Here is a 19504-nt window from a genome sequence, read left to right on the forward strand (position 1 = left end):
GGACATGACTGAGCAACTGAACTGAACTGAATGTTTATAAGGAACATGGCCTGGAACAGTCCCTAAGAAAACTCAATCCATCCCTTCAGCATCTAATCAATGTCAAGAGACAGAACTGGAGAGGACTTAAAAATCAGAGCTTTCTTTTCCACTTCTCATTTATATCTAACATTTACAAGAATGAAGGAGACCTGGAAATTGACAGGAATAAAACTCCAGCACCAGCCTCTTAAATTCAAGTGCTTTGAAAATGGGAAGTGTTTTTCTTTGAGCACCCAAGAGAGTCCAGAACTAACAAATGGAAACCAGGGCTTAGGGAGAGATGAGAAAACCTCAACAATTGATGCAGCTGTCTGGGTCCCTTTTGCAGCCCAATGCTTAACAGCTTCCACCGGTGTGGTGAGCTGTGATGTGTTTCATGTGTGGGGAATGAGTCTGAAGCCCACTGATGCCACAGCCAGTGAAGTTAGGTTCCAGCATGGCCCAATTCCCGAAGCAAGTATTGAGGTCTCATCACGGTCAACTTGATTGACAGGCAAAGCCAGGAGGATAAAAATAAATGGTGTTTTATAATTCAAGAACTAAACATCCAGAGCCTGACATCTGTCTATGATTTTTGAGGGATCTCTTGTGTTCTGGGGGCACTGTCAGTGGGGTCCCAGGCCCTCCTTGCCAGGATCTAGTGGAGCCTTCATGAACCCCTGCTCCAGCAAAGCCTCCATGCACTTTCCAGAATTCCCAGAGGATGTCATTCCACATCTACGCAGTATTGAGGGGATTTACCTCTAGGGGCCTGTGTAGATTTAGAATGTTTCCTAAATAGCTTGAGAGTACAGTTCTCTATACTCACAACCCACGCTCTCAAAGTGGTGGCATCATCCAAGACTTGGCCATCCAGAACGAGCAGATGATGGGGTAGTGGTCTGTGCATTTGGTGAATGTCAGTAATGCCAGCCCTCAGACATGATGGAGACTTGATGAAAGCAGGCCAGTAGTCTGTCAGGTAGAATTTAAGCTGGGGTGGCGAGGGCGTGACATCTGCCTTCCCCATTCACTTACAATCACTACATCCTTTCCTCTCTTGCTGGACTGTAATCTTCCCAATCACCAGTAATTGATGAAGTTCACACTCAGACTGAATCCTATTTGCCAACACTGGTATAGCAGCTTCTGGAGAACAACTATAAACCAAAGAGGACGAGGCTAGCCATTGGATCAATTAGAGAGAAGGCACGTTGCAGTCACTAGAACACATTGTCAACTACAGCTTTTCAATCCTGGGCTCCACTCAGTTAAGGATTTATCTTAACCCAGGTGCCATCCTAGGTGACACTGTGTTTGCCATAAAACTTTGTATTTTTTTTTTCAAATTACTATATGACTTTTTTATATAAGAACCATCATTTCCTTAGTAAATAACCTATTTTCTTGGGCTCCAAAATTGCTGTGGATGGTGACTGCAGCCACAAAATTAAAAGATGCTTGCTCCTTGGAAGAAAGGCTATGACAATCCTAGACAGTGTATTAAAAAGCAGAGACATCACTTTGCCGACAAAGGTTCATAATAGTCTAAGCTATGGTTTTTCCAGTAGTCATGTACGGATGTGTGAGTTGGACCATAAAGAAGGCTGAGTGCCAAAGAATTGATGCTTTTGAACTGTGGTGCTAGAGAAGACTCTTCAGAGTCCTTTGGACAGTAAGGAGATCAAACCAGTCAATCCTAAAGGAAATCAACCCTGAATATTCATTGGAAGCGCTGAAGCTGAAGCTCCAATACTTTGGCCACCTGAGGTGAAGAGCTGACTCACTGGAAAAGACCCTGATGCTGGGAAAGATTGAGGGCAAGAGGAGAAGGGGATAACAGAGAATGAGATGGTTGGATGGCATCACTGACTCATTGGACATAGTTTGAGCAAACTCCGGGAGATAGTGAAGGATGGGGAAGCCTGGTGTGCTGCAGTTCATGGGGTCACAAAGAGTCAGACACAACTTAGCAACTGAACAACCAAAAATTACTTAGTTGTCATCCTTGATCATGTCCCCTCTTTTCCCCCTCTCCATCTACCTTACCAGTGTGCCTTGGCAATTCCATCTACAAAGTATATCTCCCCACTTCTATCTTCCTCATCATATTCGTACCCACCATCACATCTCCAGGGCTCCAGCAACAACCCCCCTTCTCAGTGGGCTTCTCCACTTCGAGTCTTGCCTCCTTCCAATCCATTCTCCATCCAGCAACAACACTGACATCGTGAAACAGAAATCAGATCCCATTGTTGTCCTTCATTAAAGACTTGCATTGCTTTTCAAGGCCAGAATAAAACCTAGTCTCCTTATGGTGACCAGGAAGGCCCTGCCCATCTTGGAAGTCTCGCCCACACCACTGCCCCTTGCTCTCACTCTTCCAGTCAATGGTCCTCCATTTCTTGCCTGCAGACAGACCCTGACAAAAGTCCATGTGTAGCCCAAGGCCTGGCACATAGCAGACAGTATTCTACAGTACAGTACATGCTGACAGAGGAAAAAATAGGAAATAAGACAGAAAAGTATCTTATTTTATGGCCAACCAATTTGTTTTCCTCTTACAGATGCTATAAGAAGACATATTCTATTAGGTTTTGGAACAATTAGAAATCTTGCTTTTGAAGGATGGCAAAATATAGGTTGCATATAAAGAGGAAATATACTGGATAGCCATGTTCCCAGTACGCAGTGGGGTGACCTGAGCATCTTCAGGCATTTGTGGTTGTCCTATATACAGCAAGGAGAACTTCCAGTCAAACAACAGGGCCCCAGGGAAATTCAAATAATGCAATTTAAAAGGGTTCTTGGTCCATATAGCTATTTACATTCAAAGGAAATCATTTTTGAAGCATTCCTTTCAGCATTCCAATTAGAGATTTGAAACGTATCAGCACATAAATGGACAAACTTTAAAATGAGGTGTAGAACTATACTGAGGTTACTAATGTAGTACTGCTTGAACCATCAAATAAATGTCCCATGGTACTTAGTTCATAACACATTTCAAGTTATATCTGGGCTAGTTTAGGTTAATAGTCTTTTAATTATTCTAATGAGACTTCCTTGCTTGCCAAGCTATATTCTCATTCCATTTAGCCTATTATACCACTGTTTATTTTTTATGGGTTCCCTAAAATTGGTGCTAACAGAGTCAATTCTGTCCAGGGAAGAGGAGAGTTTGTTTTTATGACTGAACTCATACATTTATTCCACAAAGGTTTATAAGCACCTGTTGAGTTCCAGAGCTAAACACTGGAGACAAAACTCAAACAAGACACAGTTTACACCTTGCAAGAGTCTATCATCCAGTTAGGCTGGGAAGTCTTCAAGAGGCAAACTCATCCCCCCCCCCAAAAAAAAATTAATAATGTACTTTTCATGTTACTGAGGATAGATTCAAATAAGAATGATATGAAGTGAAGTACATAGCCAATGAAAACATAATTCAAAAGAAACTTACTTAATAACTGGATTGAATTACTTTAATCCTGGATTTATGGAATCATGTGGGGCCTGAAGGGACTTCCTAGGTGGTGCTAGTGGTAAAGAATCCACCAGCCAATGCAGGAGATCCAAGAGATGCAGGCTTGATTCCTGGGTCGGGAAGATCCCCTGGAGGAGAAAATGGCAACCCACTCCAGTATTCTCATCTAGAGAATCCCATAGACAGAGGAACGTGGCAAGTTACAGTATATAGTGTTGAAGTTACAGTATACGGTATAAGAGTTGTGTATGACTGAAGTGACTTAGCATGAACATGGGGCTCGAAAGGGTAACAGATTTTTTGTTTGTACTTTAGTGCATTTTACTAGAAAAAGCTTCACAGGGGCAATAATTTTGGTCTGTTTTGCTTCATTGGTGCTCTCCAAGTGCCTAGAAAACCACTTAGAATTCAACAAATATTTGAAGTGTACCAGGACTCTTGCTTATTAAGGGTCCATGGTGCTTCAAAGAAGGAGGGGATAGGGTTTCCTCTGAGTGGGCAGCAATGTTCTAACATTGCAAATAAACCAAAAATGATACTGATAAAAGGAGGGGCCCATGGGGCCTATGATTATCTCATCAAGGCTTTGGGTAGAGCTCTCTTTTTTGGTAAATGTTATCTATATATGGCAGATGGACTTGAATCTTAGTCTACAATCTTGGGTGTTCTGTAAATTTATTTACTTTTTATTCAAAGCCCTTCCTTGCAGGTTTAGGGGGTATTTGCCCTCAGTCATTACTGGGGACACACGCAAACTGTACCAACATCCCCAGACCTTCCAAGGGTCAGACTGGCCACCACGGAGAAGTCCATTATTCCAAGGATTGGTCCCTCCCAGCGCATTGAGTCTGTTGCTCTGAAACCATGGTTGGGGCATGAGAGCCATTATACTAAGGGCCCCAATATTTCTGGACACCCACACAGCCATCCTTCCCAAGGTCCTGATAACCTCAAGAAATTCATGTGCTTCTGCTTAGTCACTCAGTTGTGTCTGACTCTTTGTGACCCTCTGGACTATATTCCACCAGGCTCCTCCATCCATGGGAATTTTCAGGCAAGAATACTGGAGCGGGTTGCCATTTCCTTCTCCAGGGGATCTTCCCGACCCCGGGATCAAACCTGGTCTTCTGCATTGCAGGTGGATTCTTTCACAGAGCCATTGGTGAAATCCTTCCAAGAAATGCACAGACCCAGCTAATCACAGGCCTGCCACCCTTTTCTCTCTCCAGTCTCCGGGATGCCCTTGAGCACTTCTCGCCCACAAAGTCAGTCCTCTGGTCTGTCCTCCCTTCTGGACTTCTGCATCCCCTCTTCAAGGAGATCAGCTACCTCTGCCTTCTGGTCTGCAAAAATACCCGAGGCAAAGAAAGAAAAAAATACACACACACACACACACACAGCCTAGCTACAGGCATGCAACTCCAAGTGGGAGAGAGAGAACATGAGAACAACAAATTATCTCAATTAATTCTTCTGCCCATGCAGTACTGTGTGGCCATTTCAATCACTCCTCATTTGTAAGACAATTAAGAAAACACCTCTATGAGAAGCCTAAGGACTGGAAGCCAAATGCCCGTCTTTGGCAACATTTACTCACACTCTGAGACAGTAAATAGAAAGCAAGAAACCTTGCTCTGAGCTCACTTTGGCTGAAAGGCAGGGAAGCTCTGTTCTTGCCAACACACGTTTGAATCCTAAGTGTACTCCCCTGGCTTCTGGGCAAATCTTTCTAGTATGTGAACCCTTCAACCTTCTGTCACTCTGAGGCTCTCTTCCACTCACACCTCAAGCCCCTGGGAAGCCTCTCAGAAACTTCAAAAATCACTTACTCAGACGCTGCTCTGGTGGTTGGAATATAAATGCTCAAGAGTCCTGACATCTTCTATGGAGCTCTTTAAAGAAAACTTCAAAGAAACAGCTCTCCGGCTTTGAAAATTTCCCACATAAGTAATAAATGAAAATAATTGTCCCTTTCTATACATGTCTGATCTCATCCAGAGGGATGGGTTTATTAAATGGGCCTAAGAGATTGTCGGGGAATATAGCCATGGGCCTCAGCAAGATCTTATGAGGTCACCCGGATCATCTAATCTCTTCTGAAAGGCTCACATGACAATATGTGGACACCATCACTTGGAAATCAAGTTTGATTTTGGGGCAGGGGTAGGTAGATTATCACTGTCCTTTTACAATCACCAAATCAGGTTTTATCATGAAGAGAGAAAAATTTTCTTATAAAATTAAAATCTGAAACACTGTTGTATTTCTGGTATAACATCTTTTCTCTTTTATAGACCATCTTTCTCACATGTTGTGTGTAGAATACCAGATAATGCCAAAGTTAAAAGGAAAAGCATAGAAGTTAGCTAGTAAACCCACCCTTCCATTTAGGGCTTTCCAGGTGGCACAGTGGTAAGGAATCTGCCTGCCAATGCAGAAGACACAGGAGATGCTGGTTCAATCCCTAGTTTGGGATGATCCCCAGGAGGAGGAAATGGCGACCTGCTCCAGCACTTGTTGGGAAAACCGCATGGACAGAGGAGCCTGGCGGGCTATAGTCCATGGTGTCATAAAGAGTAGGACACGGCTTAGGAAATGAACATACACACTCTTCCATTTAAAAGATAAGGAAATGCCATGGAAGACTTTTAATTTTGTCCTATACCCACACATTAAAAAAAAAAAAAATGAAGCAAATGCTCTGAGTCTGCCCTTCAGCTTCATTATCAGTAAAATGGAATAAAAGTACCTACCTGGATGATCAGGCCACTCAAGATAGTTCTTCTCTTGCTCTCAGCACATCCTCTGCTTGATCCATCCCTGCTTTACCTACACCCTGCTACTGCTGCTGCTAAGTCACTTCAGTCGTGTCCGACTCTGTGTGACCCCATTGATGGCAGCCCACCAGGCTCCCCCGTCCCTGGGATTCTCCAGGCAAGAACACTGGAGTGGGTTGCCATTTCCTTCTCCAGTGCATGAAAGTGAAAAGTGAAAGTGAAGTCGCTCAGTCATGTCTGACTCTTAGCGACCCCATGGACTGCAGCCTACCAGGCTCCTCTGTCCGTGGGATTTTCCAGGCAAGAGTACTGGAGTGGGGCACCATTGCCTTCTCTGTACCTACACCCTACTCAAGGGAATATGCTTGCCCCCTGCCCCTTAGGCCAGAATGGCTCCGCCTGCTAGTTTATTAAAGGAAAACATACGCCCTCATGACAGTTGTTAACCTGCGGGGCGGGGGCTATGAGGGAACGTGTCTCAGCTTCTTGTTTCCCTGGTAACTAATGAGCCAACCTGACATCAATTCCCTTAGAAATGGTAGCCTCCTTCTCCCCCAGGTAGCGAAGACCACTGCCATAGCCTGCCTACCATCTACTGAGGGGTATTGCTCTAGGACCTTTTTGCTTCAAGTGTGTAAGATTTCATGTCCAATAAACTGTTGATGTCTCTCTGTCACTGTCTCTGGGCTCTTTCTTCCATCTTGAGGCTGGTCATCCACAAGGCTTGTAGGATGCTGCCTAGCACTACCTGATAGAACTTTTGAGAGCATTTGAATGAAATTATACCTGGAAAAAAAATAGTCCAGTTATTGGCACACAGTACGTGCTAAATAAATGTTAGCTATTAAGGAAATAACCATAGCTCTGACCCAGTACAGTGACTATCACAGCTGCACGTCATACCTGAGGTGTTTCTTTTCCAAAAATATTCAAGCTGAGGCCCAGCTGCAGACATTCTATGGTAATTGGTCTGAGACAGGACCCAGTTTAGGTACAAGTGAAGATGATTAAGAAGGTGATTCTGATGTGCAGCCAAGGTTGAAACCCATTGGCTTAGGAGGTCCAAGGATAAGGCCAGAAACTGTAAATTCTTATCACTGGCTAAATACCAGGCAGACGCAAAGAGAGAGGAAGAGGGGGAGAAGAAAACTCAAAATACTTCAGTAAGGTTTTAAAAGAAGCTTGAAAAATGATATCTTTTGTAAATAGCATGTGTGTGGGAGCCACAAAGGATAAATAAAAATGACCAACCTCACTGAAATGATTCTCACCTGTCCAAATGGCTAGGGAGACTTACTGCCATGGCTGAAAGATAGAAAAACACACCCAGATTAACAAGGAGGCAGTCATTTAATGCAGAGATCTGGTTAACATAAAGGGACAGGTTGAACAACAGATAGGACTTCAAACAATACTGCATAGTATTACAGGGTAACTCTTCCACGGTTGGTCTGTTTCTCTTATGATTTTGATTCCAGTACAAAGATGGAGAAGAGACTTCAATTAAAAATAAATAAGGCAACAGAAGAATCTTCCTGTGACAAAAAACATCAACAAATAATGCACAAATATTTGGAGCTGACACAAGACACCATTAGGACAAGTTCTGAAGGTGCGGCATTAAAATTTAACAAGCATGGTACAACAACAAGAAAATTATACTCGCTTTGTTATGAATCCTTTTGCAAATAGAAATGACTCTCGGGTAATTGTTATATACAAACTTTCTGAAATAAGTGGCAATCGTACAAATTTTTCCATTGCAGTTTCCTCTCTTTCTAAACTGAGAAATGTTCCATGGCACTGTTCCCTACTCCTCACAGTCAAAGCATAAATAGTCATTAAAGCACTTGAATCCACAGTAGTCTTGTCCTTAGAAAAGTATGGAGGTTTTGCATGATTTGATATCAGTCATCCACAAGGGGCTGGCAGGCAACAGACTGGAATGTCAAAGACGGTGTTTGTGCTTGGGATCCTGACTCAAACTCCGCTCCGTCCCCTTCAAGAGTTGTCCGCACTGTGGACGGGGCCACCAAGGAGTGAACTTGAGTGTGGACAGTCATACAGTGGAGTCCCTGCCAGACTTTAGATGTGCAATCTTGGTCCGGCTGATAAATGGGTAAGCAATGCAGAGACCTCCAGCTGCCACAATAAAGCCTAAACTGCACCAGGCACAAAAGATAGACCAGCTGTAGCCGTGTTCCACATCATCAGGCAGGCTATAAATTAGCTTCGGGAGCCGGTTCAAATCATAGGAGATGCTGGCAGCGTAAGTGCAGAGGGAAATGGTGCAAAATATTCCTATAAATAATACAAAGAGAGCAGAGTGATCCGTTACAGTTTTGCCGGCTACAGGCAAATGCCAGACAGGCCTTTGTGAACATCAGATCAACAGATGAGATGATGAGTCCAAATTAATAAAAGAACCACAATCCTTTCACTTGAATTACTTCATTCAACAAACATTGGCAAAACCTTTATGTGCCAGACTGTATGCTAGGTTCTGGAGACACAGGAGTGAAAAAGACAGATAGGGGAGAATTCTGGTAACTTGAATTATTCAGAATTATCTAAATTACACAGTATGTATATATGAATTTTTTTACTCTTAAAAACTTAGAAATTTTGATTATTTTTAAGGAAAAAATCTTCTATAATCACTCAACCCTAATACAAACAATTTTACTTTCCTTTGTATTATTTTTATTTATTTTGTTTTTGGCTGCACTGGATTTTCTTTGCTGTGTGCAAGCTTTCTCTCACTGCAGTGAGCAAGGGCCACTCCCTAGGTGTGGTGCTCGGGCTCTAGGGTGCCAGGTTGGTAGATGTGGTGCTCGGGTTTAGTGGCTCCAAGGAATGTGGGATCTTCCTGGACCAGGGATTGAACCTGTGTCCCCTGCATTGGCAGGCAGATTCTTAACCACTGGACCATCAAGAAAGTCCCAAGTCTCATGTCCCTCTGTTCTATACCTAAGTTGACGCATTTTTAGAGAGCTGCAATCATACCAAGTCTTTCTTTTTCAATTAACATTATCCTTGAAATTTATCCAGTTGTCTGTGAATAATATCTTAAATTAATTTTTACAAGTTTCTTTTAAGGCACAGAGCTTGGCACATTCTAGGGCCTCAAAAATCTTTTTTTTTTTTTAATGAATGGATAAAAAAATTTTAAATAATGTAAATTAAATCCGAGAAGCTGGAGTTGATGTAAAATAGCTGACATCATATATAGGAGATCTATAATTCAACCACTCAGAATGCAGGTAATTTGGGTGGCCTAAGGAAAACGAACAATTTAACTTCTTCATGTCAACACGTTATATACAATTGTCCTTTCAGAACACTAAAATCAGCATTCTGATAAAAATGCTGCAAAAGCCCAAAAGACAGGATTCTTAGTACTCAAGGATGTAGATGCTTCTATTTTACCACAGTGGACTCCTAAGGACGCTCCTTTCCGGTAGGCATGGGGTTGCAATAAGGCAGTTGCTGAGCTGAAGGTGGGTAATAAATACAAAAACCCTGTCAAGTATAAGAATGTTTCGTTCTGTTCTGAGTCCTACACATCTCTTTTTAGTATTTTGGTTTATCCCCGTGTACAAAGGAGGTTATATCCATTTGCTGGAAAATTGCTTTGGTAACCTTAGGGATCTCTGCAGCATCTCCGTAGGATTCGGAGACAGGTTTGGAACTGTAAAGAGAAGGTGAAAAGTAACAGATCCCCACATCCCTTTTTAATAGAGCTTTGGGGATCAGAAACACCAGAAGAAAACAAACTCAGAACAGGCACCAACAGGGAGGAAATAAAGATCACCTTAATGCCTCCTTTTTCCCCTTTAATGACATTTTTAAGTGCTAGAATGTGCCTGCACTTAAATCGCATAAGGACACATTGCCTGAATCCTTTTCCAAATGTGCATTTAGAAATGCTTTAAATTAAAAGGACACTTGATCTGAGGTGATTTAATATCTCCTACTCTTGGCATAATTCTATTTTTAGACTCTAAAACGATTACGTTTTATAAAATCTTGTTTTCTGACTTCTTGCTCCAAATTATTATGGTAAACACATTGCTTTTTGCGTTCACTAAAGAAAGATCATGATGGAAATAAGTCTTTCATAAAGGATTGGTCCAATTAAAAACAGACTACTACTCTGCTTTTTTCAAACCATATAAAGAGCAAATGTTCTTGCATCTACATGAATGTTTTCACTGGCAGCAAAACAAAGACAATGTTTTATACGTAACAAGGTCTGTCTAATGAGTGCTGGTAATAGGACAATAGGCAGAAGAATTGGATCTCTAGAGTATCAACAGGTAAAATATTAAAAATAGAACAGTAACCTTCTCACAGGAGAACAAACTCTAATCTGCATTTATCTGTCTGCACACAGCAGAGTGCTTGAAAGTGAAGCTTTTTACGAGTAACAAATTTTTAATGACCTCAGAAAGTATGAGTTCAAACTAAGACTCTTAAGCATCCTTTGATGTCCAAATGCACTGGGCTGGGATGAAGGTAATATGTATTCTGGTCCCCAGCTCTACTACTAATCACTGTGTGACCCTGAAATTACCTAACCTCTCTGAGTTTCATCTAGGAAAAAAAATGGGGGCTTGGTTCCTGAAGTCCCTCGCTGTGTCAATTTTCAGGGACTCTACTATTCCACAATATAGCATAGAGCCAGGTCATTTCCCAAAATTTCCTAGTGAATCTCGTACTCAATATTATACAGCTAAATAAGAAATTGAATGAGTCATGAATTTTTCTTTCTGCACATACTCCTTTTGATTTTATACTAAACTTATATTTTATTAGCATCTCTCCCCTGCCATCACCCAAAACTGCTTTGAGTGAAATGAACTTTTTTCCCCCTGGGTTTCTCCTCATTTTATTATATAAACAATGATCATACAACAATTAGAAATAATATACATAATACAATATAGTGATGGTTTTTGCCATACATTGACATGAATCAGCCACGGGTGTACCTGTGTCCCCCACCCCCCATCCTGAACCCCCCTCCCACCTCCCTCCTCATCCCATCCCTCTGGGTTGTCCCAGTGCACCAGCTTTAAGAGCCCTGCTTCATGCATCGAAACTTGGGCTGGTCATTTATTGAGTGAAATGAATTTTAGCATAACAACACCAGCTCATACTGAATAGAAAAAGATTATAACCTGAGGATTTAAACTCTCTCTGCCCTGAGTGTCATGCCCAGGGGACTTTGTTTGTGTTTACCTCATGGACACTGTGAATGATATCACTAATACAAGGTTTTGTTTTGTTTTGTTTTGTTTTGTTTTTTTCACCAAGTTGCCAGAGAGCTGAAACTCCCCTAAAAGGTACATTTGTACCCACGCCCCACACCCAGGAGCAAAAACTGGCAAATTCATGGCATGCTTTTCGGCTACTGACCTCACCCTTGGATCCATCTTGCCTCGCAGACTTGATTGCTCCTTTGTCTTATTTGTATTCCTTATTTTTATTTATCTTATCTTGAAATATACACATTTCTGTGCCACTTAAGTTCTTCCTGGAATAGGGCATCACCAAACCTTGATGAAAACCTGCTTTATTTCCTTCTGCCTTTACTCTCTCAGCTGAGAGGGGGTAGAGGAGACTCCATGAGCCCATAAACATGCCTGGTGTCTGCTCCTCTCCCTCCCCACAACTGTCCCCAGAGGCTGCTCTTCTGGGGACATTTTTTTCTCCCTCCAAGATGCTCTTGAAGTGGTTCTGAGTGAGAGAAAAGTAAAGACGAGCCAAAGAGCATATCTAGGAATTTCCCCTTTCTGGACCCTCACAGCTCTAAGGAAGTTTGCACATACATAGCTGCCATAGCTCTTCTTCATGGGCTGGGCAATATTATACAGCTTAAGAAGAGCTCTTAAGAAGAGGAAAGAAAAACCCTTCTAACTTCAAAGATGTTAAGGAAAAGTGTTTAAAGGATGAAAACATCTTGTGTGTAGCTAGATTAGTAGTCTTAGTCAGTTTTGACCCTGTTGAATTCTATTTTAGTTCCCTACACATGTCTTATAGTCTTCATGTGTGTTAGTTGCCTGGGCTGCCTTAAGAAAGCAGCAGCAGACTGGATGGCTACAACAACAGAAATTTACTTTATCACAGTTCTGGAGGCTAAAAGTCTGAGATCAAGGTCCTAGAAGGGTGAGTTTCTTGCAAGGCCTCTCTCTTTGGCTTAAAGCTGGGGGTCTTCTCCCTGTGCCTTCACATATGCTTCCTCAGGTAACTATCTGTGTCCAAATTCCTTCTTTTTTATAAGGACACCAGTCACCTTGGATTACGGTCCACCCTAATGACCTCATTTAGATTTAATTACCTCTTTAAAGACCTTGTCTCTAAATATACTCACACTCTGAGGTTCTAGGGGTTAGAACTTCAACATACAAATGGGAGGGGGGCCACATGATCTAGCCGATAACATTGTGTGCATGTGTTCAATGTATGAAGTACATTTCTATCCCTTTTAGAGGCCTAAGCAAAACTTTACTATTTTAAGAGTTATTTACTCAGTTTGATCCCTGGGTTGGGAAGATCCTCTGGAGAAGGGAAAGGCTACCCATTCCAGTATTCTGGCCTGAAGAATTGCATGGACTGTACAGACCAATTGCATGGTGCCTCAAAGAGTCGGACAGGACTGAGCAACTTTCACTTTCTTTCTCTTTCACTCAGTTGCTCAAGAGTTATTTATAAGTGGAATTCCCTGGAGGTCCAGTGGTTAGGACTCTGCACTCCCACTGCCAAGGACACAGGTGATCCCTGGTCAGGGAACTAAATTCCCACAAGCTGTGTGGTGTAGCCCAAAAATAAAAAAGAATTATTTGTAAGCCCCTCCTAGGTTCCAGACCCAGTTCTGATTATCATCAGAGGTAGCTGAGTTGAATGAGTTCTTGATGGTCACAGCCATCATTTTCTTGACACTGACATGATCATGAACCCCAAATGTTCTTTCCATTCACTTCCAAGCACGCATCTCAGGGAAAAGGAGTAGAGACCCCTCCCTACCCCAGACTTCCTGTAAGTTTCACACGGGGCCTAATAGCACTGAGGACATGGGAGTCAGCAAAACCTGCTGAACAGAACTGAGTTCTGCAATGCAGTGAGTTCGACACACTGAAGAACCAATTCATGCCAAACTGCCCTCTGTAAGATTTACCTTGGAGAAGGAAATGGCAACCCACTCCAGTACTCTTGCCTGGAAAAATCACATGGACAGAGCAGCCTAGCGGGTCACAGTCCATGAGGTCACAAAGAGTTGGACACGACCGAAGCGACTTTTAGCATGCGAGATTTATCTAGATAGCAAGTTATTTCAGATAATTTTGCTTTTTTGTCAGTAGCAACTTAGTTAATGCAAGATATGGGATGAGGACATTGAAAGATAAGGTACCAGCCTTGCATTTCAAAGTTCTAAATCAAATGATCCTTCTTAAAAAGCCACGAGAAGAGAGGTCACCTCTCCTCCCTCTTCTCTTAGACATTTCCTTCCTTTTCCCCTCTCTCCTGACCAACCAGGAGCTCCCTGGGGCAACCACCACTGATACCCTTCAGCCCAGCTGGTGGTGCCAAGGGAAAGGAGTTTATAAGTCCCAAGCCTCTGTCCTGGCTATTGCTGGTGGCATCCTCAAAAGGGTGAATAATTACTGGTTCTGAAGAGCCCTGTACGCAGTTACTTTTCTTATAAAATATTAAAAGGTTTTCTGCCAAAATTCTTAATTAGAAGATACGGTGATATCACAGAATTACAAGACACAAAGGGATAGTTTCGGATTGGGAAAGAAGTGAATGTATGCTGCATCCCAGATCATCAACCTAATTTCCTTCCTTAAACTCTTCTCAGTGCCCGTGGCCAGCCAGTACAGTGTAATTAGGGTAACTGGGCCCACTCTTCTGACCATCCTCCTTTGATGTGCTTGAAAGGCAGAAGAGAGCGGAAGTTGCTGCATTCTGGTTAGCCTGTTTGATAAATAACGTAGCTGCAACACCCAAAGGCATAAACATTGATTTTTTTTTTCACTCCTTCAAAAGATGGCCTGCCCATCATTCTGGTCTCTGCAATTCCACACACACACACAAAATGCCTCACGCTACTTTCACATAGATTACTCAAAGAGCCATTGCTAATTTGCCTTAACTAAATGACTGGGCAGGACTAAGAGAGACAGATGACACGTCTTGAAAAAATCAAATACATGGTCCACAGTCTGCAACTACTAAACCCAGAAAGCGTCCAATCTTCTTCTGAGAGAATGCAGCAATGTCACTGACCAGCAAATCTTGGTCTGATGTGACACACGGCTATTGATAGTCCTTATTGATCCTGCCTGGTGTGAATATTCATATGTTTGGCTGCAGAAATGTTAATGTATTTGATTTGAGACCCTGCCTAGGGTGTTAGATAATACAGAATACATGCACTATATTACCTTTCTAAAAATATAAAAAAAATATTTTTTATATCCTGAATTCCAAAGTGCACCTGGCCCTAAGAGTTTCAGATATAGCATTAAGAACCTATAGTTTTAGGTAATAATCAATGGATACCCTAGATAAGTCAATACACCTACAGAGGACGCCTTTTTTAAAAAAAAAAAAAAAAAATTGAATGTATTGAAGCAAAACAACGGGTTGCCTAATGTGGGTGTTACCCACCCCGAGCTGGGCTGGGGTGGCCTGGACTGCTTCTCCTTTCTCTGCTGTCCCAAAAGCCCTGTGTTGTTAGCAGTGGTCACTCCTGGCACAGCCTATGAAGGGGAATGGAGGCCCCAAAATATTTGCATTGAATAAATTAACTTTTGAAGATATTTATGTCTAACAAACGATAATCATCATTCTATCACAATGGTGATCTAATGAAAGCATCATTTGAAGCTGATGCACATACTCACTAGCAGTGCCCGAAGACAGTGCTGTCTGGTCAAGGGCAGCCCCTCACCCTGGATCATTAGTCTCATTTCCTTAGTCCTCTGCATACGCCTCGGTGACAGGGTGTGTAACCTCAGAGGACGCGAAGTCAGAAGGCTCTGTCTGGGGCCCTGTGCCCCTGGCCCAGCTGGAGGGCTGCTTGGGAGCCCCCAGGGAATTAGGATGAGAAGTGACAGTTACAGCCCTGCTGTTCCACATGTGGGTAATCAAGAGCTGTCTGTATGCAATACGGCAGAAGGAGAGATTGTTTCCAAGTTTCCATTTTAACATCTCAAACTGTCACATCACTGATGATCTTCATTGAAGGTTTGACTAATAAATTCAGGTAGAGTGAAGATGCCAGCGCCTTAGAAGAGGCTAAGATTAGCATCAGAAATCGGTGGGAGTGACGCTGACTAGGACTGCCGAAGACATTTCTGCTTAATTAAAATCAATTCTTTTAACCCTTATTTGCTCTCATCTCCCGCAGCTACATGCAAAGGTCCTATAGCTAATTTATCTCATGCAGTGGATTAACACAGCTATCTCAGTGTTTAGAAGGAAATGGAAAATTATTTGTAGTGGCAAAAAGGAAACAAACCTCCCTAAATCCCATAGTACAGCACAGCAAATCCCCTCCATGGAAGAAAATGCAGCTATTAAAATGGATTAAAAACAGAACACAGAACAATATAGGGACATGGGGAATGGATTTGGTATAATGTTCAATGGAAGCCTAGAAAACAAAATACTTCCCAAATGATGAAGGTTGCAAACATTTTTCTTCTTTTTTTTTAAACTTTTTCTTCTGAAATAACTGTAGACTCAAATGCAGTTGAAAGAAGTAACATGGTGAGTAGGATGGGGGATGAGTGGGACAGAGGCTCAAGAAACAGGAGATATATGTACACTTAAAACTGATCCATGTTGTAGAGCAGAAACTAATACAACATTGTAATTATAACCCAATTTAAAAATAACATATATGTAAGCAAGATCCTACACACCCATCACTCGATTTCCCCAAACAGTAATGTCTTATATGACCCTAGTATAACAGCACAACCAGGAAACTGACAAAGACACAGTCCATCCACCTGATTCAGATTTCACCATTTTTATACACACTCCCTTGTGTGTGTGCACACTTCGTTCCATGGAATGTCACCATGTGTGCAGATTATGTGACCACTTTCATGGTCCAGATACAGGGCATTTCCATCATGAGAATGCCCTGAATTATCTACCCTTTTAGAGCCACAGCCACTTCTCTCCCCTTTGTTTTATTTTGTTTTAATGAGACAAAGATGTGGGCAAGACTTCTTTAGGATAAGGAAAATATTTTAACAACCTAATTTTTTAGATGGTGACATCTGTAAGTAGATTTTCCCTTTAGTCCAAAAAAAAAAAAAAAAATGTCGTTTGGGCAGTCAAAATCAAAACCAAAAAAGCCAAACAGTGTTATGTGGTGTCTGTCTATCCTCCAGGACTGGTCATCAAACTTTAAGTTTACAAGTTTGGGATTTTGGAGGGGGGTTGCAGTGGGGTTTTGCTATTGTGGCTATTGTTCTGCTTGTTCTTTCTTGTTTAACAATTGCACAGGGACTTTGAATAATAAACCCTGCTGAGCCCTGAATCAGTCTGGCCCAAAGGTACACAACTCAGTTTAGGGTTGAGCAGAGGCAGGTGGGGCTGGCTCAAGAAACTCGGTTCCTAACTCTGCTCCGAGCTGACCCAAGACTGAACTCCCACCTCCTCTTATTTAAAACTAAACAAGCCCCTCCTCCTCCCAAGGAATGCTCACTGAGGCTGGCTTTTATGGTCCTATGATTTATTTTAATGCCAGCAATTGTTTTATATCTAAGAGCATCCTAAATTATTCATGCATTACCCACATTAAAAGTGTCCTTTAAAAACTAGTACTACTGAGGCTTTTGTCTGACCCTCAGCTCCTTTCATTTTCCTAAGGATACAACGTGGGGCCTTTTCAGGGCTGGGGATAGTGAATCTGTACTTTGATGTCTATGAGGACTGAGAGTTAGAAAAAGGAGGGCTCAGCTAATAAAGGGAGGGAAGAAAAGGGGGAAGATTTTTAGCCTCCCAGGGCTACAATCCTTCAGCCTCTGTGTAATCCCCTAAATTTGGAAAAGTTGATGTTCTGCTAAGAATTTTTCAGGACCCAGGTGACTTCTAAATGCTTTAAATGCTAAATGTTCACAATGATCATCCAGATTCTAGATCACTGCCAGTTACAGCCCCATATCATCAGGTAGAAAACACACCCACGGAACTTAGAAGGAAGGGCCTCTAACCCAGTGGCAGAACTGGGTTAGGCAGGCTGACTGGTTGACCATCTACCTGTCAGTCATGAAAGACAGAGACAATGCCAACACCGAGGGGCGCTGCTGCCTCGAGCTAACACCGGCCTGAGTAAGTGATCGTGATGGTGAGAAGTGTCAGAAGACCCAGTCATGCTCACTTGAGTAACAGGACTCCAGAGAAGCAAAAATAAGCTCATTCAAAGTGCCGGCACATCTAGAGTAACAGCGCCGTGATGCTAAGCGTACTCGGGTGAGACTGCTACCTTGGCACTCACTAATCACTATCACACTCATGTCCTGAGAAGAAGCAGGAGGAAAGGTTTTCTCCCCAAAGCCACGTTCAGTCAATTTCAGCCTTCAATTCAGCTCTTTTGGCTCCTTCTTAGACAAAAATGTCCGTCACCTGCTAATCAATAAGACTAGCTATGTCTCCACACACTCCCCACCCAACCTCCTGCTTTAAAATAAAGTGACTGCTTGGTTTAAAACCTTCTGGTGAATTCCATCACTCTTGGATTAAAATCCAAGCCACTGCCTGCTTCTCTGCCTCACAGGATGCTGTCCCTTCCCTCCTTGCTCTCCAGCCACACTGGTCTCTCTGTAGCTCAAAACACAAGCATCAACCCACCCCTCCTTGGGGCTTGGCATTGGGCCTTCCTCTGCCTGCAGCACACTCCCCATTTAGAATAGGGTCCCCTTTGCCAACTCGTTTCTCCTTCTCACAGCTTTTATGACTGTCACAAATGATCATTTGTGTCTCCCCACAACAGAAATGGAGAAGGATTTTATCTGCCTTAATCTCTGTGTGTCTTTATATGTAAAGCAGTGCCTGGACCATAAGAAGTCCTCAAAAAATATCTGTAGAATAAAATTAATGAATGCTTTTTGTGTGTAAAAAATGACACCAGTGACTCCATCACTAAGGATGGACTGAGCTGACTTGCCCAGAGGCGTGGACTGTGCTGAGCTATCATCCTCTGCTGGAGGGTTCCTGAGAACCAATGGTCCACTTCTGCTAAGAGTCCACGTCAGAGCTAGGGGGACAATATGAAAGAATGGGACAGAAAAACCAGATCTGCCTCATACGGAGATTAAACCTAAGACATCTCCATCTAATCTTGTAATGGACCACAATAGGGAAATCAGGCCCATGTTTTTAACATGGCTGTTTTCTTTAAATTCTGTATTGCCCACCAAAGCCAAAGAACCTTTTGGTTGCTTTTCTCACAAGTGAAAATAAAATTAACAGAGAGATAACAAAGTGAAGCTACATGCTGCAGAATAGCCTTCACTTTTTCTGGGAAAGGTGTCAGAGGGGCTCCACCTACCTGTCATGAGGAAAAGGAGTCCAGCCACGTGCTGGGTCAGGCTTTCCTCCCAGAAGAAGCTGACCGTGGCCACAATGCAGCCACAAAGCAGGACAGCCACAGCCATGCCCAGGAAGCCAGCAGTGATTCTTCTTAAATCTAATCTCAAATACAAACATTCAAAATAACAAGAAGGAGAGTTATTGAAAATTAGAGAATGAAGAGCTCTGTATACATTGTGAAAATTAATAAGTTGCATGGATAGGCATAGCGTCTACAGGGCCAAGGTGATTTAGGAAATAAACTTCCCAAGTATTTAGTAAGAGGACAGATGGGGTATAACCAATTGAGGTATCAACATCTGCCTTCTCTAAATCCATGGAAAAAGTCCATACCAAGTAGAACTCAGACCAGAGGACACCAGGCAAGCAAGAGTTATAGATAACGAGTTACTTAACAAACTAAGAGTTTGTTTGCAAACAAACAAGGTTGTACTGAACAAACTGAAGAAGGTTTACAAAGGATCTTTATTATCCTGCAAAAAGCAACAGAAACCTAGGTCACCACCAACTGCAGTGACTGTAATTAATTTGACTTTGGGGAAAAAGTCTAAAAAGTCAGCTACAGTGAAACATGGTTTTACCCTATGCAGCAAGGATGCCA

The 19504-nt window shown here is 42.4% G+C and overlaps 1 protein-coding gene across 2 annotated transcripts in view; it reads right to left on the reverse strand.

Moving 5' to 3' along the window:
* Window positions 1-7616: 7616 nt before the first annotated feature.
* TMEM178A (transmembrane protein 178A) overlaps window positions 7617-19504 on the reverse strand; it is a 56109-nt gene continuing 44221 nt past the window's right edge. For both annotated transcript variants that reach the window (XM_043918175.1, XM_043918176.1), the window contains exons 3-4: window positions 18863-19000; window positions 7617-8586 (exon numbers count right to left, since the gene is read on the reverse strand). In XM_043918175.1, coding sequence (XP_043774110.1) covers window positions 8345-8586; window positions 18863-19000 — 380 coding nt within the window. In that variant the 3' untranslated portion in view covers window positions 7617-8344. The remainder of the gene's footprint in view (window positions 8587-18862; window positions 19001-19504) is intronic.

This window comes from Cervus elaphus, chromosome 11 (genome assembly GCF_910594005.1).
Source record: "Cervus elaphus chromosome 11, mCerEla1.1, whole genome shotgun sequence".
In the NCBI taxonomy this organism is placed as follows: Eukaryota; Metazoa; Chordata; class Mammalia; order Artiodactyla; family Cervidae; genus Cervus; species Cervus elaphus.